This window comes from Schistocerca serialis, chromosome 3, assembly GCF_023864345.2.
Source record: "Schistocerca serialis cubense isolate TAMUIC-IGC-003099 chromosome 3, iqSchSeri2.2, whole genome shotgun sequence".
Classification (NCBI taxonomy): domain Eukaryota; kingdom Metazoa; phylum Arthropoda; class Insecta; order Orthoptera; family Acrididae; genus Schistocerca; species Schistocerca serialis.
Genome location: NC_064640.1, coordinates 147,463,836 through 147,485,292, shown reverse-complemented (window position 1 = coordinate 147,485,292; position 21,457 = coordinate 147,463,836). Strand labels below are relative to the sequence as shown.

At 41.0% G+C, this 21,457-nt stretch overlaps 1 protein-coding gene across 1 annotated transcript in view; it reads left to right on the top strand.

Moving 5' to 3' along the window:
* Nucleotides 1-21,457, top strand: part of LOC126471552 (pancreatic lipase-related protein 2-like) — a 133,026-nt gene that overhangs the window by 88,647 nt on the left and 22,922 nt on the right. The window contains exon 6 of the mRNA XM_050099779.1: nt 3,936-4,190. Coding sequence (XP_049955736.1) covers nt 3,936-4,190 — 255 coding nt within the window. The remainder of the gene's footprint in view (nt 1-3,935; nt 4,191-21,457) is intronic.

The following is a 21,457-nucleotide window of genomic DNA, read 5'->3' as shown; positions in this document are numbered from 1 at the left end:
AAAGTGAGATTCTGACCTAAACTTAACACATAATATATCCTGTATGTATGTTGATAATTCTCTCTTTTAATTCGTTTTGTGCATCACTCTCCATGTCTTATACCTCCTGAAATATCCTTGTCAAGTACTAATTTTATTTTATTGGTTTTGTTTATTTATATAAATTGTTATGTAGGCATGCTGTTCCCGTTTTCTGTTTACATTTTTCCTGTTCACTCCCTTTATGTTTATTTGTTGTTCAAAGAGGCAAATTATGTGAACTGTGTTTGATGGCTCTAATTCATCAGTCATTAATTTTCTTCTTATTCCTCCAACATCTTCATGCAATAAATATAATACATTGATCTCAATGGCTGAGATAAAATTAGCTGGAAATGGAATGTCTGTTGATTGCTGAAAATTTTTAACCAACAGCTGATTTAATATGTCAAAATTATATTTTTTAGTTTCTTTCCCAAACTTAAAATTTGTTTCAATTCCAACTTCTCCTAAAACTTCATTTCTTTCCTGCTTTCCTATACTAAAAAGGTACTGCTTTGACACCTGTTACCACTGATATTTTACCACTCATATGGTAATGCCTCCCCTCACTTTCCCCTTAAGTTTTCTACTATTATACCAACCAATTTACCCTTCCCTTTCCTGTTGAGGTGAAAACCATGCTTAGCATAATCCCAGCTATTGACAGAATCAACACGAACCACTACAATATGTGACCCTGCACACAACATAAGCAGATGTTCCAACTCTAAATTAACTATCCTGAAAGAATACTTCAAATGAGGTCAGTCATGGCATCTCAGAACACATAAAGTTGTATGTATCGATGCTGATTTAATCTTTATTGGGTCACCCTCTTTATTGTAACCAGGATCTCTGTCAACAATAATGCGCAGCCCACCCTCTACAACTTCACTGGTGAAGCCTTTATGAAGTGATCCTAAATCCTTTGTCACTTGCTCCAGACCTGCACCAGGTTTAAAAAAACTGGTTATCTAGTTTTGTGATACTAGTTAATCCCGCAAAAGTTGTCCTACACCTCTAGCAATATAGCTACCAAACAACAAAACTTTCTTTTTAATCACTTCCCTGCATTCTTACTTTTCAATTTATTGCTGAAAGTTTGATGTGCCCTGTCTACACCTACATCTGCGTGAAGTTCATCGGTTTATAACTGAAGCAACATCTGAAACTTATTTTTCACATTCACCACAAAGCTTTCACACGAAGTTCTAAGCCTTTTTCTTTTGTTACTTGTTGCCATTCTCCACCTCTCTTTACCCTTCTCCCTCCTTAACCTATCCAGATTGTTCCTAGCCTTGTCTAATACAGCCTGAAGGGCAGTAACTTTACCCTCCTGTTCCACTATCTTCCTATCTCTCCTGCAAATTCTAGAAAACCACTGGAGAACCCAATTTACTTCCAGAATTTCCACGCTACTACAGTCACCTCAGTGGAATAAACTACAGCATTCATCACATCATACCTACGAACCAACAATTTTATGTCAAGTTAATCACTTTTCCCTCATGATAAAAATAATCATTTAGTGACATTAAATTATCGATAAACAAGAAAACATATTTACAAAACTTTGGCCTAAACACGAATGAGTTGTGCGAAGATTTTGAATCATAAAAATAGAAATTTACGCCACGTACCAGACGTATGCACTAAATAATGAAGAGATAAATTTTAGTTCAACAGTTGCAAAAAAAGAATAATTAAAGTGGATTCTGTAAGTTTACTGAGCCAAAATGTAAACAAAAATATGACTACAACCCGACTATATAGTCTTTTCGCGTTTTCTGGAATAAAACGTAAAGAAAAGTGAAACCTTTAATATCAAGTTTAAAGAACACCCTAAGACGCTTATTTACTAAGTAACTTGTACAAAACTATTAATACAACATAAAATTTATATTCATGAGCGCACAAAACTCGCGTGTCTTACCAGGCACAGTTCTGTCACTCGATCACTTCTTCATTGTTTCCAATTATTTGTCAGAAGACTCTTACTGATAATTTTACTCTGCAGTTACCAAAGAAATAAGATGACCAGACAAACTAAAGATAAATGACAACACAGATTTTTGATTTACAAACAAATCGGCTATAATTGCCTGTTTCAGAATTTACTGATTGGGACAGTTTAATTCTGTTGTTATTTAGAAATTGCATTATACTGAAGTAAAGAAGCAGCTGGTCTGAGATGTCATCAAGCAGGCAACCAGATTGACGTCCATTGCTAACATTTCCTAAAATTTCGTTGGTTCGAGTGGAGAGCATTGCAGGGCCTAAATTTATAATATTACTTACGTAATGCTAAATTAAGAAGAAGATCTCTGGAAGTTACAGAAAGTGTGAAAAAGTAACGAGAAAAGTGGTTCATGTCTGTTCGTTGGTATTCTTTTGATTTGTTTAATGACCAATTAATCTTTACTATTCATGTTTTGGACACAGCTTACTTCTAGCATTGCTTGATTAGTTTAGAGTCCTTGGGATGAGATTGTACTTGTTATGTTCTATATATTATGAAACGTTCCCTTTGAAAAATTAATGAATGACTGTGCTGATAAACCTCTTACATTATTTGATTTTCAAACAGCTGAGCAGAACTGAACGTACTCAGACATTTCTCTCTTTACTTATTCTGATCAACACTAAACTGACACACAATATTTTTATCGCAACGCAATCTGACTTTCAATAATCTCTACAAAAGAATGGCCCTGGCTGACAATAACCTATACCTTTCATGAATCACTTACCTCACAAAAATCTTCGTTACTCGAACTACTGCAATACAGCGAGCGCCAATACTGCCAGCTAAATAAAAGATTCTAACTACTGAAGGCACTAACTACTGATAGGCATAGTTAGCAAATGAAAGATTTTGATAGAGAACAAACAATGTATCTACCTTAATAGTGTTCAAAGTCCAGATCATCCGCTCTCAAAACTCTGCCATCCCTCTCCCCACATCCACCACTGCTGGCGGCTCACCTCCAACTGCGCAACGCTACGTACTGTTAACAGCCAACTGCCCAACACTACAATAGAAAATTCCAACAATGCAAAGCAGCCACAGACTGCACACAGCACAGTCAGTGATTTTCATATAGAGCGCTACATGGCGTTAGCAACATAAAACCCTAAACAGCCTACTTACAATATGAATTAATTTAAGTCACATGTGAAAATAATAACTTTTGTGCTTTTCTTGCTAGATTAAAACTGTTTGCCGGACTGGGATTTGAAACTGGAACCCTGACTTCTGTGAGCAGTACTTCTAGCAATTGCGATATGGTGGCATTTTATCAATAAGCTGCGCCATTTTGGAATGGCTCCTCTAGTGGTTTCTTAAGGTTCGCAGCAAGGGGATTTCAGTGTATTCCGGGACTGCACGCATGTGGCTGCAAATAAACAAAATAGGACTTACGTAACTAATAGTATATACCTCCAGGTGATGATTAAAACTTCATTACTGCCCATAGCACAGAAAAATAAATGATTGACACCATTGGAACTTTTAAATGAAGGACACGAAGTTCAAATTAAGATGTCGAAAGGCTTAAAAAGCTACATCTTCTTTTCCTTGGTCAAATGCCGTGCCTTCAAGGGCTCGGCGTGTTAATCTGGGTTAGGCAATGTTAGTGGTAGAGGCTGGTCGGATGCCTATACTGTCACTGCGTATATTGTAACAATAGTTTTTAAAGAAAGCATTGTGAGGTTTCTTATAGTTGACATCACTTACAAAATTGCTATTGTGTGTACACGTATGCGCTATGCCACAAGGAAATATGAAACATAAATGACAGGTGATTGTTCGATGAATCTTAGGCAGGTTTGAGTTGTTTGAATACAAAACTCTTGTTTTTATGATAATTAAAATAAGAATAAAAGTGTGTTTATCATTTATTGAAATGTTTCAGAAGGGACAGTAAATTCAAGCACAGTATGCAGTCATGTGAGAGCATGGTCGCTGTTCTTGGAAACGCTCAACGAGCCCAATTCAGAATGTCAGTTCATTGCCTATCCCTGCTCAGAAGGAGAAGGACTGCCTTGTTTTCCACCCAAAGAGGCCTGCAAGGATCCTTCCTCATGCGCCATCATGGGGTGGAGAGCTCAGGAGTCTCAAGCTAGAGGCGCTTTGTACTTGGTTACCAGAGACCGCCACCCATTCTGTGGTGAGTAAGACTTTTCGTCTCATTTATAGAAAACTTTTAAGTATTCTGTTATAGAAAACTTTTAAGTATTCTGATGATAACAAAGGACAAAATACTATACAGTGTAGACTGAACTAACCGGACTAATTGTTGTCGTAAGTCATTCGGATAACTGAAAATCCTGATGACTGAATTTATAAAGTGTTGTTTTGGCAGAAGAGCCAACACTGTTTTTCTAGAGGAGGCCGAAATGCACGCGTTTAATTACACGCTGACTGGTGTGAGGTCTGGAACAGGACAATATCTTGAGAATTGCAAATAAAGTAAGTAGTTGATATAATACTTAACTTTAATCCACAATTGTAGAGCATCTCTCTTGACGGTACATGTTATAACCACAATATATATAGCAAAGGATTATGGCGCCTTGCTAGGTCGTAGCAATTGTAGCTGAAGGCTATGCTAACTATCGTCTCGGCAAATGAGAGCGTATTTGTCAGTGAACCATTGCTATGAACGTCGGCTGTACAACTGGGGCGAGTGCTAGTACGTCTCTCTAGACCTGCCGTATGGTGGCACTCGGTCTGCTATCACTGACAGTGGCGACACGCGGGTCCGGCGTATACTAATGGACCGCGGCCGATTTAAAGGCTACCACCTAGCAAGTGTGGTGTCTGGCGGTGACACCACATTCCTCCCCCGCAAATCGGCTAACGGTTGTGTTATAAGGCTTCCGCCCGCCGTGGGGAGGACCCCATGTTGACGTATGCGACGAGGTGGGGAGCCTAAGAACAGGCGAGGCTGTGCCACCCGCACCCGGCCATTCGGTCCGAGGGGACTAGGAAACGCCTGAAAACCTAGTCCAGGGTGCACGTCAACATGCGGTGTATGCGCCCGTAGAGAGACAGGAGGGGCCGAAGGGTCGACCTCCATCGCGTCGGGGTACCCGACGGGCGAAGACGACGTCTGGTGCGGAGCCGGCAAGAGTTCCAAGTCGGAGGCCAGCTGGTCACGGGAAGCGATCGGCGGCGCGTGACCCAGGGAGGTGCCTGGCGGTTGCAGCGAAGCGTCCACTGCGGGCGTCGCCGGCGGGAGAATAGGCGGCGGCGGCGGCGGCGGCGGCGGCGCGTCGCCATGTGGCAAAATGGAAGGCAGCGTCGGTAACACCTGGGGATGAGGCGAGCCAGTAGATGGGTCCCCAGGGCGCTGATCGGACGGCACCGTCGCTGAAAGCAGACGGGGAGCGGCAGAACCCGTGCGACGACAGAGGCGCAGCTGATTGAGATGCCGACGCACCTCACCAGAGGCCCCCAAAACCAGATACATAGCGCGGCCGAGGCAGCGAAGAATGCGCCCTGCGATCCAACGCCGTGAACCGCGATAGTTGCGATAGTATACAACGTCGCCTGGAGCAAAAGCAGGTGGCTGCCGCTGCACAGGAACCTGATGTGGCGGATGCAGCAAAGACATCAAGGTTCGATGAGGACGACCGTGGAGCAACTCAGCCGGCGAGCGACCATCTCGGGGCTGAGAGCGATACGAGGACAAGAAGAGCAATAACGCGTCCTCCCGAGAATGCGACTCTTTCAACTTCAACATCTGTGACTTGAAAGTCCGGACCAATCGTTCAGCGGCACCGTTTGACTGAGGCGAAAACGGCGCGGATGTCAGATGTTGAATACCATTGGCTTTGCAGAATGACTGAGATTCTGCGGACATGAATTGTGGGCCATTGTCGGAAACAATACTCTGTGGAAGACTTTCAATGCAAAAGATAGCGGATAACGCTTGGGTGGTGGCTGAAGACGTCGTGGAAGACATCCTGACAACAAAAGGAAAATTACTGAAGGAATCGACAACAACCAACCATCGAGCATTCCAGAATGGACCAGCAAAATCGATGTGTAAGCGTTGCCAAGGGGAAGTGGCTTTCGGCCATGCAAAGAATTTCCGCGATGGTGCGGATTGTTGTTCGGCACACGCCATGCAAGAAGAGCACATATTCGTAATCGCAGCATCGATTCCGAACCAAGTACAGTGCTGACGAGCAAGTTGTTTCGTCCGCACTATACCCCATGTCCTTGGTGGAGAAGCCGTAAGACAGAGGACTGTAACGAACGTGGGACCATGACCCGAGACTGATCATTATCAGAACGCAACAGCAAAACACCACGTCGTACAAAAAGTCTCTCCTTGTGAACAAAAAAATCGGCGCACCAACGGATCCTCGATCCGTGACTTTGACAAGGGCCATTGCGTAGCAACAAAACGCAAAACGGTAGCAAGGACAGGGTCAGCAGCTGTGGCTGTAGCTACACGACGAAAATCAATCGGAAACGATTCGACCACGTCATCGGTTTCCGCGTCAATGAACATGCAAGCAAGTTCGGAAGAATCGAATGCTCTATCCTCAGCAACAGGCAAACGGGACAACGCATCGGCGTTTCCGTGCTCAGCAGTGGACCGATACAAGATATCGTAGCGGTACTGCGAGAGGAAAATAGACCAGCGAATAAATTTCTGCGCCGTACGTGGAGAGACAGGCTTGTTCGGATGAAAAAGCGACGTCAAAGGTTTGTGGTCTGGCCATGACACAAGTAAATTAGTTATATAGAAAGGAGACCGTTTGTATCCGAGTCGCCAAATTGTTGTGTTGGCAGAAGAGCCAACACTGTTTTTCTAGAGGTGGCCGAAATGCACGCGTTTAATTACACGCTGACTGGCGTGAGGTCTGGAACAGGACAATATCTTGAGAATTGCAAATAAAGTAAGTAGTTGATATAATACTTAACTTTAATCCACAATTGTAGAACATCTCTCTTGACGGTACATGTTATAACCACAACATATATAGTAAAGGATTATGGCGCCTTGCTAGGTCGTAGCAATTGTAGCTGAAGGCTATGCTAACTATCGTCTCGGCAAATGAGAGCGTATTTGTCAGTGAACCATTGCTGTGAACGTCGGCTGTACAACTGGGGTGAGTGCTAGTACGTCTCTCTAGACCTGCCGTATGGTGGCACTCGGTCTGCTATCACTGACAGTGGCGACACGCGGGTCCGGCGTATACTAATGGACCGCGGCCGATTTAAAGGCTACCACCTAGCAAGTGTGGTGTCTGGCGGTGACACCACATAAAGAAAAGAGATTTTTGTGCTATTAGGTCTAGAAAGATAACCTACGTCCCCTACGTATGGTTACCTTATAGATACGTTGTCATATGGTTAGTTTCCTAGGGTTAATACGTAAGGTTAAGTGTTTATTCAAAACAAGAAAAACACATTAAATTTATTAAAGTCAACAAAAATCAATTTTTGTTATGAGATTATAGACACGTTTTCATAGATACGTACATATTTTCTTAGAATCACTAAAATACTGCAGCCTTAGTCATAAGATAATCACATAGGACAGTCACTATAGTTTAATTTTGTTTAAATATTTGGTATTAGTCGTTTGACGTAAACAAGTTTTTCCCTTCATTGCTGTTACATCACGATTTCGCTTTAATCGTAGTAAACTCACGGTATCACACCCCGTTTTTCGAACCATTTGCAAGCTGTTTGCATGGCTTGAAATGCTTCCGCATGAGACGGTCCTGCATAACTTTCTGCATCTACGTTTCCTTCTGTTTCACCTTCTTGCATTCAGGGGCGGTGGAAAGGGGGGGGGGGGCTATGGGAGCTGCAGCCCCCCCGTCCAATGGAGTATCATATTACACTGGATAAAATGACTTCAGAAGCGAATATATTACTTCAACAGATTCAATAATTTTTTTATAATTATGTAGCAATATAGATTGCAATGTATCTCAAGCACATTTTAACAAAGCAATAAGAGCGACAAATTGCTTCCTATCTAAACAAATAAATATTATTTAACTTAAAATGGGTGTCTTATTATTTATTAATATACATTGGATGTATAGTAATGTACGAATACCACTTACAATAATCAACAAAGCTAAATATGCCGCGTATGCCTATCAACACTTAAATTGCTGACCCCCAGACAAAAACTTCGAAATCACCGAACATTTGGGTCAAATCGTAATATTTACCCGGGAACACACATTCTGTAGACACCTTTTTACCCTGAACTCCAAAACCAAAAACTACTTTAAGCAACACCGAATTTTACCAGTTTGTCGGTGGAGGACCCCAACTCCCCTCTCCTTTTGTTAAGCGATATTTTATTCGACCCCCCCCCCCCCCCGCCATTAGCCACCCCCTTGACAGACTTCTAAATCCGACCCTGCTTGCATTTCCTGCTATTCGTTTGCCGCGCGGGGTGCGGGCGGGTACTGCACGGACTAGACAATACAGAAACACTTGCTCGCGGTTGACAACCCGGATAATTGCGAATTGAGGCCCGGATAATCGAGTTACCACTGTATACACAAAAGAAGCAGGCAAATAAGGGATACGTTGCAGGTATTGTGTAAATAATGATAATTTTTTTTTATTAAGATTAACTTAAAACATTTGTTTCGAATGCTGTAATAAAGGTAAGTACCTGTTTTAGAAATTATTACAACGAACTCTTCTTATTATGGCTAACCTTTTAAGTCTTTCGGAAATTATGTGGCAGGTACTATTCGCAATGACTTGCTACTTGTATAAGATGTCTCTCTGTGAATTAGTTTGACGTGGTTTAGCAGCCTAGTTAATAACAACAATGTAAAAGAAAGTACAGCGTACACCAAATCTACGTTTCCCTTATACAAAGTTGTCAAAATAAAGCTTCTTGGAGATATTTCGTGCACCTTGCGATAGGCAAGCAAACTTACATGATACGCTCCAGATGTGGGTGATGTAAATTGAGTTGCAAGCCTTGAGATTCATGACATATTTTCCAAGCCAGTTTTATTTTTTCCGCCCTGTCCCTCTTCCAGCAGTCTACTGGAAGGATCATACTATCCTATACGTGCCTTTTTCAACAGCTTTACAACAGAAATTAATAGTATGAAATCCCGCAGATTTTCAAATTTAAGACGAAAGGTTTCCTTGTTACAAAACATTTCATTCCGCACAGTAGTTTTTAGCAGACTAGAGCTTTCGATGCATTGTATTACCCATTAGTATATGACGGCAAAAAGAAATAGGAAACTACAGTCATTTTTCTTCCTGCGTACACCTAGCTCTACTGTGTGGCTTAATGAAGATGGTGTCCTCTTGGGTAAAATATGCTAGAGGTAAAATAGTCCCCCATTGGGATCTTTGGGTAGGGACAACTCAAGAGGCTGTTGTCACGAGGAAAAGCAAAACTGGTATTCCAAAGATCGAAGCGTGGAATGTTAGATCCCTTAATCACGTAGGTGGGTCAGAGAATTTAAAAAGGGAAACGGAGAGGTTTAAGTTGGATACAATGGGAATTAGAGAAGTGTGGTGGCAGGAGGAACAGGTCAGGTCAGTGCAGGTTTATCAACAAAAATTCAAACGAGGTTAATTCAGGAATAGGAGTAATGATGGATAAGAAAATACGAATGCGGATAAGCCATTATGAACAGCACAGTAAATGCCTTATCATAACCAAGACAGACGGGGAGCGAACACCAACCACAGTACTGTAAGTTCATATGCCAACTAATTGTGCAAGTGCTGAAGAGACTGAAGAAATGTATGCTGAGATAAAAGAAATTATTCAGATAGATCAGACCGAAGAAAACTTAACAGAGATAGATGACTGGAATTCAGTAGTAGGTAAAGCCAGAGAATGAAAAATAGTAGAAGAACATACATTGGGAAGAAAGGGATGAAAGAGGAAACTGTCTGGTAGACTTTTGGATATAGCGTAATACGAGTTTAATCATGGCTATCATTTGGTTTAAGAATCACGAAAGAAGGAAGAGGCATAGGGGCGGTGGAATATTTCAGATTAATTACAGCATGGTAAGACAGAGATTTAGGAACCAGATTTATAAAAAATGTAAGACGTATCCTGCTCCAGACGTGGACTCTAACCATAATTTATTGATCAGGAATTGCAGATTAAAATTGAAGAAACAGCAAAAAGGTGAAATATTAAGGCGATAGGGTATAGATAAATTGAAGAAACCAGAGTTTGTTGAGAGTTTCAAAACTGCACTAGGTAACGTTTGACTGAAAAGGGGGAAAGGAATACATTAGAAGACGAATGGATAGCTTCGAGGGGTAAAACAGTGAAGACAGCAGAGGATTACGTTGGTAGAAATACTAGGCCTAATAGCAGCTCTGGATACATGGAAGGTATCGAAGATAATTGACGAAAGGAGAAACTATAAACATGTGGCAAATGAAGCAGGCGAATGTGAATACAGACGTCTAAAAAATAAGACTGACAGACAGTGCAATGTGGCTAAGCAAGAATGGCAAGAGGACAAATACAAAGCTGAAGAAGCAGGGTAAAGATAGAAGCTGTCTAGAGGAAAATTAAACTAACCTTTGAAGTAAAGAGAAGCAGTTGAACGAATATCAAGAGTTTGCATTTCAAAGAAAGCTAGCCGCACACTTGGTTGACTGTATGCAGTATACAAGGGCTATTCGGAAAGTAAGGAACGATAGGTTGCGAAATGGAAACATCAGTGAAAATCAAAACTGTTTTATTTGCAACAGTTAGCTACAGCTTCCAGCTACTTATCTCCATAGTGTCCGATCCGACTTAGACTTTGTCGTAGCGTTGTACCAACTTTCCAATACCCGCGTTATAGAAGGCAGCCGCCAGTGCTTTCCGCCAATTCTCTACGCTGGCCTACAGCTCGTTGTCTGTGCCAAAATGTTGTCTTCATAGCCAGCGGTTCATGTGAGCAGAGGTGAAACTCAGAGGGAGACAATTACGGGCTGTATTGCGGGTAATCAAACATTTCCAACTGAAAATGATGCAGGAGTATTTCATTGCCCCTGCAGAATGCGGCTGTGAGTTGTCTTGGAGAAGGAAGCGCACGACAGTTATCTAATGTTGGCTGCATAGTTTCAGGCGAAATTTCTCACCAGGGCCTCGTACTTGGCGCGATACACTATTGTTCTAGGTATCTTTATGTGCTCCATGTGTGGTCAGAACTAAAAAGAACGACGTAATGCGATCGATGGGCATACTAAAGACACTACCTAACACACCTGTGCAAAACTTCATCGGATTTTCACTGTGGTTTCTATTTCGCGACCGATCCTTCCTTACTTTCCGAGTAACCCTTGTAATGAGCCAATCGTGATCAAGCACGTTGACACACATTGTTCACCATACCCTATTACATACACTCTAGCTATGAAAAGGGATATTTAGAGTTTAAATTGTACAGTGGTTATAGATTCAATGTTTTTCTATTTTTTCATGTTTAATATTTTAAAATATTTTCACACGTAAGTAATACAATAATACTCTAGATATAATAAAGTTTACATTCCAAAGAAAGTTAGATGCATACTTCGTTGACTGTGGACATTTACACAATGTTTTTACATTTTCACACATACATTGAAACGAGTTACAAAATCACATTATACAATTTTTTCACACATACACCATAAAATCACATTAAAAGTGAGAAAATTACGTTAACCAGTATCACTATTCTCGAAATCGACTGTGTGCACATTTTTCACTCTGCCACGATAAATCTTGCACGTAATGCTGCTGCGAGAAACTCAAGTTCACCATAACTGATAGCTGAGAACGTTGTCGACAGATATATGTTGCAGTGCTTCAGATAACTCAACCTGTCACTCAAAATTCGCTGTTGATGCTTCTTGCTCTCACGATTGGGTGCTAACTTTCCTATCTCAACGACAAACGTCTTTCGATGCGTATTGCACTTCCACCAACCCCAGATGCAACATGGAAGCAGAAGAATGCATGTTTTCTTGCTGTGAACAAACTGTGCTGGTTTATTTCCGACAAAACCCAGTGAGCTTTTTGGTATCCAACATTAGACACAGCAGGATTAAGGTCTGAAATTACGAATAGTATAATATCGCGTTGGTGTCTCATCACTGAATAGTGATAAGAGATTGTATACATTTGTATTTAACGTTCTTTTACATAGTGACCCACTGCATTTGTTGTGGACAATAGCAATAAATGTGAAAATTAATTCATCTTAAAATGTTCACTCAATTACTTTATCTAAAATAATGTTTTTTAGCTAAATAAACGTAGAATTATGTGTAACTAAAAATAATATTACTTGCAGAGCCTCAGGAGCGTCATGAAATTTATACCATATTTATCAGCGGCCTCCCTCAGTGAAAAACCAGCTGTTACTTGTTTTGGCACTTCGCTATATGTTTCTTTTAGCGTTGAACCTCTGATTGTCTTCTTTTTGTAATCTCTTCTGTTGCCTTCACATGGAAAATATATAAGAAAAATCTGCATGTGACACTGAACAGGTTGTTAGACCATAACTTAATTTAACTCATTAATAAATAATATTGTTATAGTGGCCAGCATGAACATAGACGGCTGAAGATCATTCCATCTTTGTACAGTGCTGCAGGTTTCTACAGATGTCAAGTTCACGTCTAAAAATTAAAAAAAAGTAGTAAAGAATACTACTTGACAAAATGCACAAGGTAATGTACTTATAAACTGCGAAACTTACTTTGTTACTACAATGAAAAACTAAAAGAACTCTGGATTACAACTGTGATGAAAACGTTACTTTTTACTTCATCAAGGATAAAACATTATAGTGCCTCGCGGTATCGTAAGCTATTAAGTGTCATACAAAATATGAAAGAATATGAAGAGTTTCATTGCTACAGTTTTCTAATTTGTTGGTTATATTGTCGTCGCTGACTGACTTAGGTTTGTGTTAACCAATTGTAAACTTCTAGCCAGAAAATTTTTCCAAAAGCACTGAAATTATTTTTGAAACTCAAAGAGCGTCTTTAATTTAGTCTACAAGCCGTTATTAATATTTTATTTCCAGTGTTTCTGCCCGATTGTGCTCTTGACTTAAGAAGGCATATATGCTGTGTTAGGTCTAGTAACGTACTTTATGCGTTTCCGCTCACAAGGCAAGGAGGGCAATGTGATAAGATGAAATACGAATCTGAACAAACTTGATACAGTTTTTTTAGAAAAAAACTGCCGATGTTAATAAATGGAGAACTGACATTATCATTTTAAAAGGAAATTTCTAGCGAGTAATCTAATTTCCACCACTTGTGACAGATGTATCGTACATCCAAGGGATAACTAAAATAAACAGAGATAAAAATCGAGTATGGTCTTCACATAACCTTCACTTACCCGGACTGGAGCATCTTCTGATTCCGTGTCAAGTTCGCTGTCGCTTGTTTCGGCCGTGTGTACCGTCATAGATTCAACTATGCTGTCTCTTAGGCCCTGGCTCCAGAAATCAGGTTCTTGCAATGCTTCCGCGTGTTTTACGCACCTCACACAGTGTTGCTGAGTTACTTTGTCTGGTGCGTCGTGTGTTACCTGCTTGGAATCTGCAAGTTTGAAGGTAGTGTTTTTTCGCCATTTCTCGTTTAACTTTAGCCCAGATCAGCAACATGTTACTGGAAAAAAAAAATGGTTCAAATGGCTCTGAGCGCTGTGGGACTTAACTTCTAAGGTCATCAGTCCCCTAGAACTTAGAACTACTTAAACCTAACTAACCTAAGGACACCACACACATCCATGCCCGAGGCAGGATTCGAACCTGCGACCGTAGCGGTCACGCGGTTCCAGAATGTAGCGCCTATAACCGCACGGCCACCGGCTGTTACTGGAAAAGAAAGGTGGCAGGTGTACCATTTGGTGTCCCATTTCATTAACAGTAGATCCAATTCGTTATGTGTTTTTGGTACCACGTATTTCTTCCTTCGATAGAAGGTCAGCCTTGGTTTCATCGACTGAAAATGAAACATTCTTTCTGTTCATCAAGTCCATTTTGTCTGCCTTGCGCCAGTTTGAACGAGGCAGCTTTTCTATTTAAATGGAACGACAGCTGGCATTATTCATTGCGATAACAAAACTTCGTACAGCACAGACAAGAGCCGAATAAACGAATTCTTAAAAACATCTCCATTCATGTCTGAATGATAATCGGATTGGCAAGATTTTTTACTACCACGAAAAACAAGTTTGGCCTCTGGTCTGAAGCCTGTGTCCAATGAACCAGCATGGGCGATGATTAGTCGGCCATCTCTACCAGTAGGCACTTTCAAACCATCGTTTCGTATGAAGTCGTGCCAAATTTACTTATCGATATGATTTCGTGAAACCCTAGTTTCATAAACTGTACTACTGGCCTGTTGTCTTCAGCACGTCATAAATGCTAAGTACTCAAAAACTTCGCTCTTGCTGCAGCAGTTTCTCTGCGTTTCATTAAAAACTTCCGTCCATCATTACACTCTCTGAATCGAAAAGCAAGTGAACGGAGCAGACAAAGAGCGGAGATCTCTGAGTCCCAATAATTAATTTTTTCATTGAAATCACTTCGCATTTTTCTAGCCGTCGCACACACTCCTTTGTCATAGTAAACAAGTACAGTTCTACGCACGAGCTTATTGTTAAAATCGTCAAATTCTGTGGATTTTTCTTCTCTATTTCTTTGCGAATCAAGATATGTGTTCACGTCTGCCCATATTACAGCCCTTTTATTGCTGCCTACAGTCAACCATAGGCTTTTGCTTTCAGTTATGGATTCGCGCAGAATTTATGATGTATCTGGCTTCTTCACTGTTGGCCAGGTTAGATAAGCTTCAGTACGTTCGATACGGCAATTTTAGATTTTTTTTGGAATATCCTGCAGTCCCTTTACACACACCGACCATTGTTGCACCACACGTAGGCCCTTGCCTCTCCGTTTCGTTCACTCGAAAATACAAGTCAATGCGCCTTTCGACAGGGAACTGAAACCACACGAGAACACAGGATATCACACAGGCACACCGAACATTCAGCTCGCGGGGATCCACTTCACTGCTACAACTTATGGGAATAAAGCTGTGAAACGAGCGAATCATAGCCCTCCGCGCCTGGAGACTGCATGCAGTGGGTGTGACCTTGAGCAGTCTATTTTCTTGACGGCCATTGTACATTAGTATATATGAAATGGTCAACATTGCCTCGTTGTTCAGCATACCATTAATTGCCCAAAAACTCAAGTCAGTCTTTGGTCTATTGCGGATCTTTAGACAGGCGACGACCGCTGCTCTGAATTTCGTCATTATCAGATGTTTGTTTGAGGGGCTTCTGGCAGATTCTGCGACACTGAATGAAAAAAAAAAACATCCCTGAGTTACAACATGCAATCCCTAGGTGAAAAATGTTTGACTGATAATAGTAATATACTAATAATTTGCCGTGGAAAGCTGTAAATAGCTTTTATTTCCAATTTTTCTCTGCCAAATCAGCAAGTCAATACTTTCGCAATCTCCAAGCACATAGTATTTCACCGATTCAGCAAATTGGGCTTGTTTCAACAAGCAATAACGCTTTGTCAATGAGTTCATACTCGCCGATGCCTTACACGGCACGTCATATTTTGCTAAATCAAATGCATTGACGAGAAGCGTAATTTTATTTGATAGTGAAATTAATGACAGCTAAGTGCACGAGCTCGCATGTTTACACTGACACTTGTGCCGGCCTCTTCAGGTACCAAAAAGCCATATCACTCGAGATCACCTGTGAGCAATCACTGTTGTGGATCGGATACTTATTTTATGCTAGGCTTTTAATCACAGCATTCTCTTTATTTTTGCCAGTCGTCGTAAACTTGAAGCAATAATCGATGGTTCTCGAATTTCGTCTTCAGTGTGATTGATTTCATTATCATGGTAATTATTAGCCACTGCTTTCAAATCTAACAAGAAATCTAATCGCTACGCCAATGCATTTTGGTTATTCCGTTGGATATTGATGCTATCTGCAGGTGATTTGTTGGATAATGTCTTCCAATTGTGAACGTTATCTGCCTCATCGTAGTCATCATCTTCTTCATCATGGTCATCATCTTCATCATCATCACCATCATCATCATCTTCCTCACTATAATAATCTCCTTCTGCTTTTCCTCCAGTATCTCCACCTTCTACTTTAATCATTAAGTCACGAGGTGTGGTCTCTCATACAGTATGAAAAGTTTCGAGCTCGCTCTCCAAGGTCAGTTCTGGCGGAATGCTTCCATATCCTCACTAAACCTCCTTAAATCACCAACGCCACAATGTTTTATTCTCAGCTACGTTATCAAAGATAATGGTCTCCTAAAGGTTGGCAACTACTGATTTACAGGGTGACCACTACTATCTTGCATATCGCTGGGTGGGACAATGATGGTCAGTTTAAATGGTGTCCACCGTTACGGACGGAAAATGATTATGTGCAAATAATTATATTTTGCGTATGAACGAATTTTAAAAATATTGTATCAGAAAGTAACAAAAAAGGATTTCATCCCTGAAAATATTTCAAAGCGTGATAAATCGCAATGTAATGTTGCCACATCAGCATTTATTGACGTGGAGACTCCGTAATACCATAAGACGCAGCACAACATCCGAAAAAATAGCAGTGACTCTCTTTTCTTATGCATAACATCAGCAATATGTTGCGTTTATTTACGCTCATGGTCAATTTCATTTCCCTACAATGTTCTGGTGTTGCTTTCTTCCTACAGGTTATAGCTGCAGAACTTCAGGAAATTCTTTCCTATTATCATTAAATACGAACACTGTGTTTTGTATATCGTGATTATATCTTATCCATACACACAGAGTATGATATTTGATAAGCTCAGACATGACCGAAAGAACAAATGCCATCTTCATATCGTTAAGGCTAACCGGCTGATGACCTTCTTCAGTGCGGATGCACACAAATTGCCTGAACTCTTACGGGACTCGGTGGATTGTCTGTCGTGAATAATTAGTATAATGGCAGGGGCACTACGAATGTAGTGTGTGGACTATAAGTGGAGAATGTGGGTCTCACGGGTAGGGTGCCGGCGATAAGTCCAGCAGTGGCTCAGATGGTCGCCGGCACGGTGGCTCAGCGTGTTAGGTCAGAGGGTTAGCTGCCCTCTGTAATAATAATAATAATAATAATAATAATAAAAACCTGAGTTAATCGATCAACTACGAACTTAAAAGGATTTCTTACGCCCCGAGCAGTTGCAACGAACAAAAGCGAACAAAATGACATTAAAAAAAAAAAAAGGTGGATAGAGCGTCTGCCATGTAAGCAGGAGCCGGCTGGGGTGACCGTGCGGTTCTAGGCGCTACAATCTGGAGCCGAGCGACCGCTGCGGTCGCAGGTTCGAATCCTGCCTCGGGCATGGATGTGTGTGATGTCCTTATGTTAGTTAGGTTTAATTAGTTCCAAGTTCTAGGCGACTGATGACCTCAGAAGTTAAGTCGCATAGTGCTGAGAGCCATTTTGTAAGCAGGAGATCCCGGGTTCGAGTCCCGGTCGGGGCACACATTTTCAACTGTCCCCGATGGTGTATATCAATGGCTATCAGCAGCGAATGGTATTGATTTAATTGTAATTTCATTATACATTTCGTTCTGATCTTATGATGACTTAAGTAGATAGTAAATGACAGCATCATCTGTAAACAGTCTAAGAGGGCTGCTCAGATTGTTTCCTAAATCGTTTATATACTTTAGTAACAGCGGTGAGTCCATAATACTTCCTTAGAAAACCACAAATTCACTTCCCTTTCTCTAGACGACTTTCCTTCTCTCATTACGAACTGTGACCTTTCCGACAGAAAATCACAAATCAGTTCAATTTGCGCGTGGTGTGTAGGACAAATGACTTGCTTGTACGCTTCTGTGTGAGCTGTTATTTGCCTAATTTTATCTGGACGATCTCTATGGGACAGACATGTAGGGTGCATAAGAATACTAGTAGTTTTTGCCCTGAAAGACGATTCTTAATGTTTTGTAAGTAGACGTAGAACGCTTTTTCCTTGTGTATGCTAATTACAATTCTTCAGTATTTTAGATTATGTGAGAGTTAGGTTCCGCTTGATTATGCAAACAACAAAATTTTTCTCGTTATCAAACGTTTCAGCATATGTTTGGTCTGTAAAATACTTCCGCTTGATTATGCAAACAACAAAATTTTTCTCGTTATCAAACGTTTCAGCATATGTTTGGTCTGTAAAATACAAAATGATGTACAAAATAATTATTGAACGAAATGTTTAGTGCGTAAGCGATTTTGAGTAAAAAAAAACCATTCATGACTGAAAATGAAAGATCTAAAACTGTGAAATATAATTACAACAGTTTTCTTCAGAGGAAAAGAGTGAGGAACTTGTAATTTCTATCCATTAATACGATTAAAATGACTGATGATATTCAGGAATCTCAACAGTGACAAGAACCAGTATCAACAGTAAGAAAGCGCTATTTATGATAGGTACGACCATTCCTGAGTTTAACTGAAATAAAAAACGGTTCCTTCAATATGAAAAATATCTCTACGAGGCACCGGCCGGTACTGTTGGTCACTACATTAAATGTTGTCCTTTTTCGCAAATGTAAACTCATGAGCTCTGCTCTAGTACGGTACTCAGAACCATACTTAACAATAAATATTGATTTTAAACAAGGTGATCTTATGTGTTGTCGAGTGTAGGAAACATCACTCTGCAACATTGTTTGTTCACAAGTGCGAAAAATATCTAAACTGTTAGAATCCTTCCCAATCTATATTTTTCAAAACAAAGTATCACAGGCAAGCCTGTATTGTGGAATACTTTATATTGCTATTTTAGTGGACCCATCAAAGGGAGATCTTAGACGTGTCGTATTCCGTCATGCGTGTAAAAACATATATTCAATCACTGGCGTAAACCTTGGGTGTCTGTAGCTGAACATTTTACGTGAGAAATACTTTGTTAGAAGATGCTGCCGCACTCTATGGTCAACGGAAGTACGAATATTTGATCAGCTGTCAACCTCTGGATATTACCCACCTCCAATCTGCTAAAAGTCCTGCGTTGCATTTCGTTCAGTAAACGATCCCTCGAGCCCATTTACCCAGCAATGCTCTCTCTCTGTCTCTTAGCAACACGTAAGAAGTGCCATCTCACTTGTACATATGGCCTGATATAATGTCAAAGCTGCTGCACAGGCATACGCAAAGATCGTAGGTCTGTACAACCACAATAAGTAGCCGGTTCCTGCAGATTGGAATCTCTTTGGTTTCTTACTTATATTTACTTCTCATTTAAAGGTTGTTTTCATGACAGAGAACGTATTCTTAGCACACCAGTAGTTTATTATGGATAGAATTTTGCGCTGTTTGTTGCAAAACACTCTAAAGATGTTTGTATCTGTTTTACATTAAGACTGAATTTTCCTACTATCAAATGAAAGACAGACTGATGAAATAATGACAGTGACATAGTGGGCTTTTTGGGGGGATTGCCACATAAAGGTACCTCGTCGCACCTGAAAAGTGGTGGTTTTGATAATACTCTTTACATTACTTTTATTATGCCACACTTTAGACTTCGGATGATGCAGGGTGTGAAACTGCCTTAGTTTATGCTGTCTGATGTAATCAAATGTTTACACGTTAATTAAGGTTGCGATAATTAAAACATCCAGTCGAAACCCCGGAGATAATCTTTCAAGAAAATGCAGAAAATTACTGTTTCATGTAGGCATCTGTCATATTTATATACTCATGTGCAGAAAAAGTAGAACACCTTGAACGACTAGAGGTAGGACGTTCATATTCACAGGAAATTTACATTAGTATGTTCTGCAGAAAGGATTAGCATTTGAAACATGTGGGCCTGCATGCTCAAGGTCAACATCAATATCGCGGCGTCAACCATCTATCGGTAAAGTGTGCCTGCGGCTCTCGTTGTTGCTATAAACCGAAGGTAATGGATCAGATTGATCTGAGAAGACATGCAGGATGCCTCGCAGACGTATGCACGAATCGTATCGTCAAATTAGTGAGTTTGAAAGAGGGAGCATTATTGGCACGTGAGAACGTGGTGCATCCATTCGGGAAACTGCTGGTCGTGTGGGACGAAGTGTTTCGGCGGGGCAACGGGTGGGTGCCGACTGGTTCACGGAAGGCCGTAAAACACGACGAGATGGGTCAGGTCGCACCACCCAGACCACCCCACGAGAAGATCGACACCATATCCGAAAGGCATTGGAGGACAGATCTGCGTCCTCCTCGCCTGTGGCGCAACAATGGAACACATCGTACGTTATCAGGGGTGACAGTCCGTCGCCGTTTATTACGTCATGGGTTACGTGCGCGTCGTCCACTTCTCCGGCTGCCCTTTACGAATGTGCAGAAAGGGGGCAGTGATGTACTGAACGACGTCACTGGGGACAGGAGTGGCATCAGATAGTGTTTTCGGACGATCCAGGTTCTGTTTATTTGAAATGATGCCGCATTTTGGTTCGCCGCAGACAGGGGGAGCGGCATCACAGTGACTGCATTTGCACAAGACATACAGCGCCAACTCAAAGCCTTATGGTGTGGGGTGCTGCCACAAATCGATGCGTTCCTACGTGAATGACTTCCCGCGACCGGTAGCTATAAGCCAGATGCCATTTTTCAGCAAGACAATGCACGACTAAGTGTTGCTGCATGAACACGTGCCTTATTGGTGTCACAGGATGTCAGCGTTTTGCCCGGGGCTGCCAGATCACCAGACTTGTGGTCAATTCGTAAATGTATGGGATATGGCAAAACGATGGGTGCAGTGCTGTGACCCACAGATGAACTTTGGAACCAGGTGAATGCAGCATGGATGTCTATACCACAGGACGTCATTCACGCCTTAGACGCGTCGATGACGCCGCGCATGAAACAAATTATGAGGGCCCATGGTGGACCCTGTGCCTACTAGGCAACAGGACACATGCTGAACTGAAGTGATTTAAATGTTATCCTTTCTGCAGAACGTACTAATGTACGTGTCTTGTGAATATGAACGTCCTATCTCTAGTCGTTCAAGATGTTCTGTTTCTTCTGAACACGAGTGTATTTCAGATAAAATTTAGTTATAGTTGAAGAACTCGGCTGTAAGAGTGGTAAGGGACAAGTCCGTTGTTTTGAGAAATTACACGGTAAATTTTCAATAAAATCTCATAAATACGTTATTTCAAGTACATGCAATGTATATTTACAGTAAAGACATATTTTTAAAAGGGTGAATTCTACCTAAAATTTTATTCTGAAATATCCATCAATGGGTATTTAAAAATGTTTACTTGCTAACTGAGTGCAGTTAACATGGGTTGGCATTGGCTTACCACTGTTTACTTGCTGGGCGCATTAACAAAACATTGCTGCGAGGCCCCCTCCAAAAT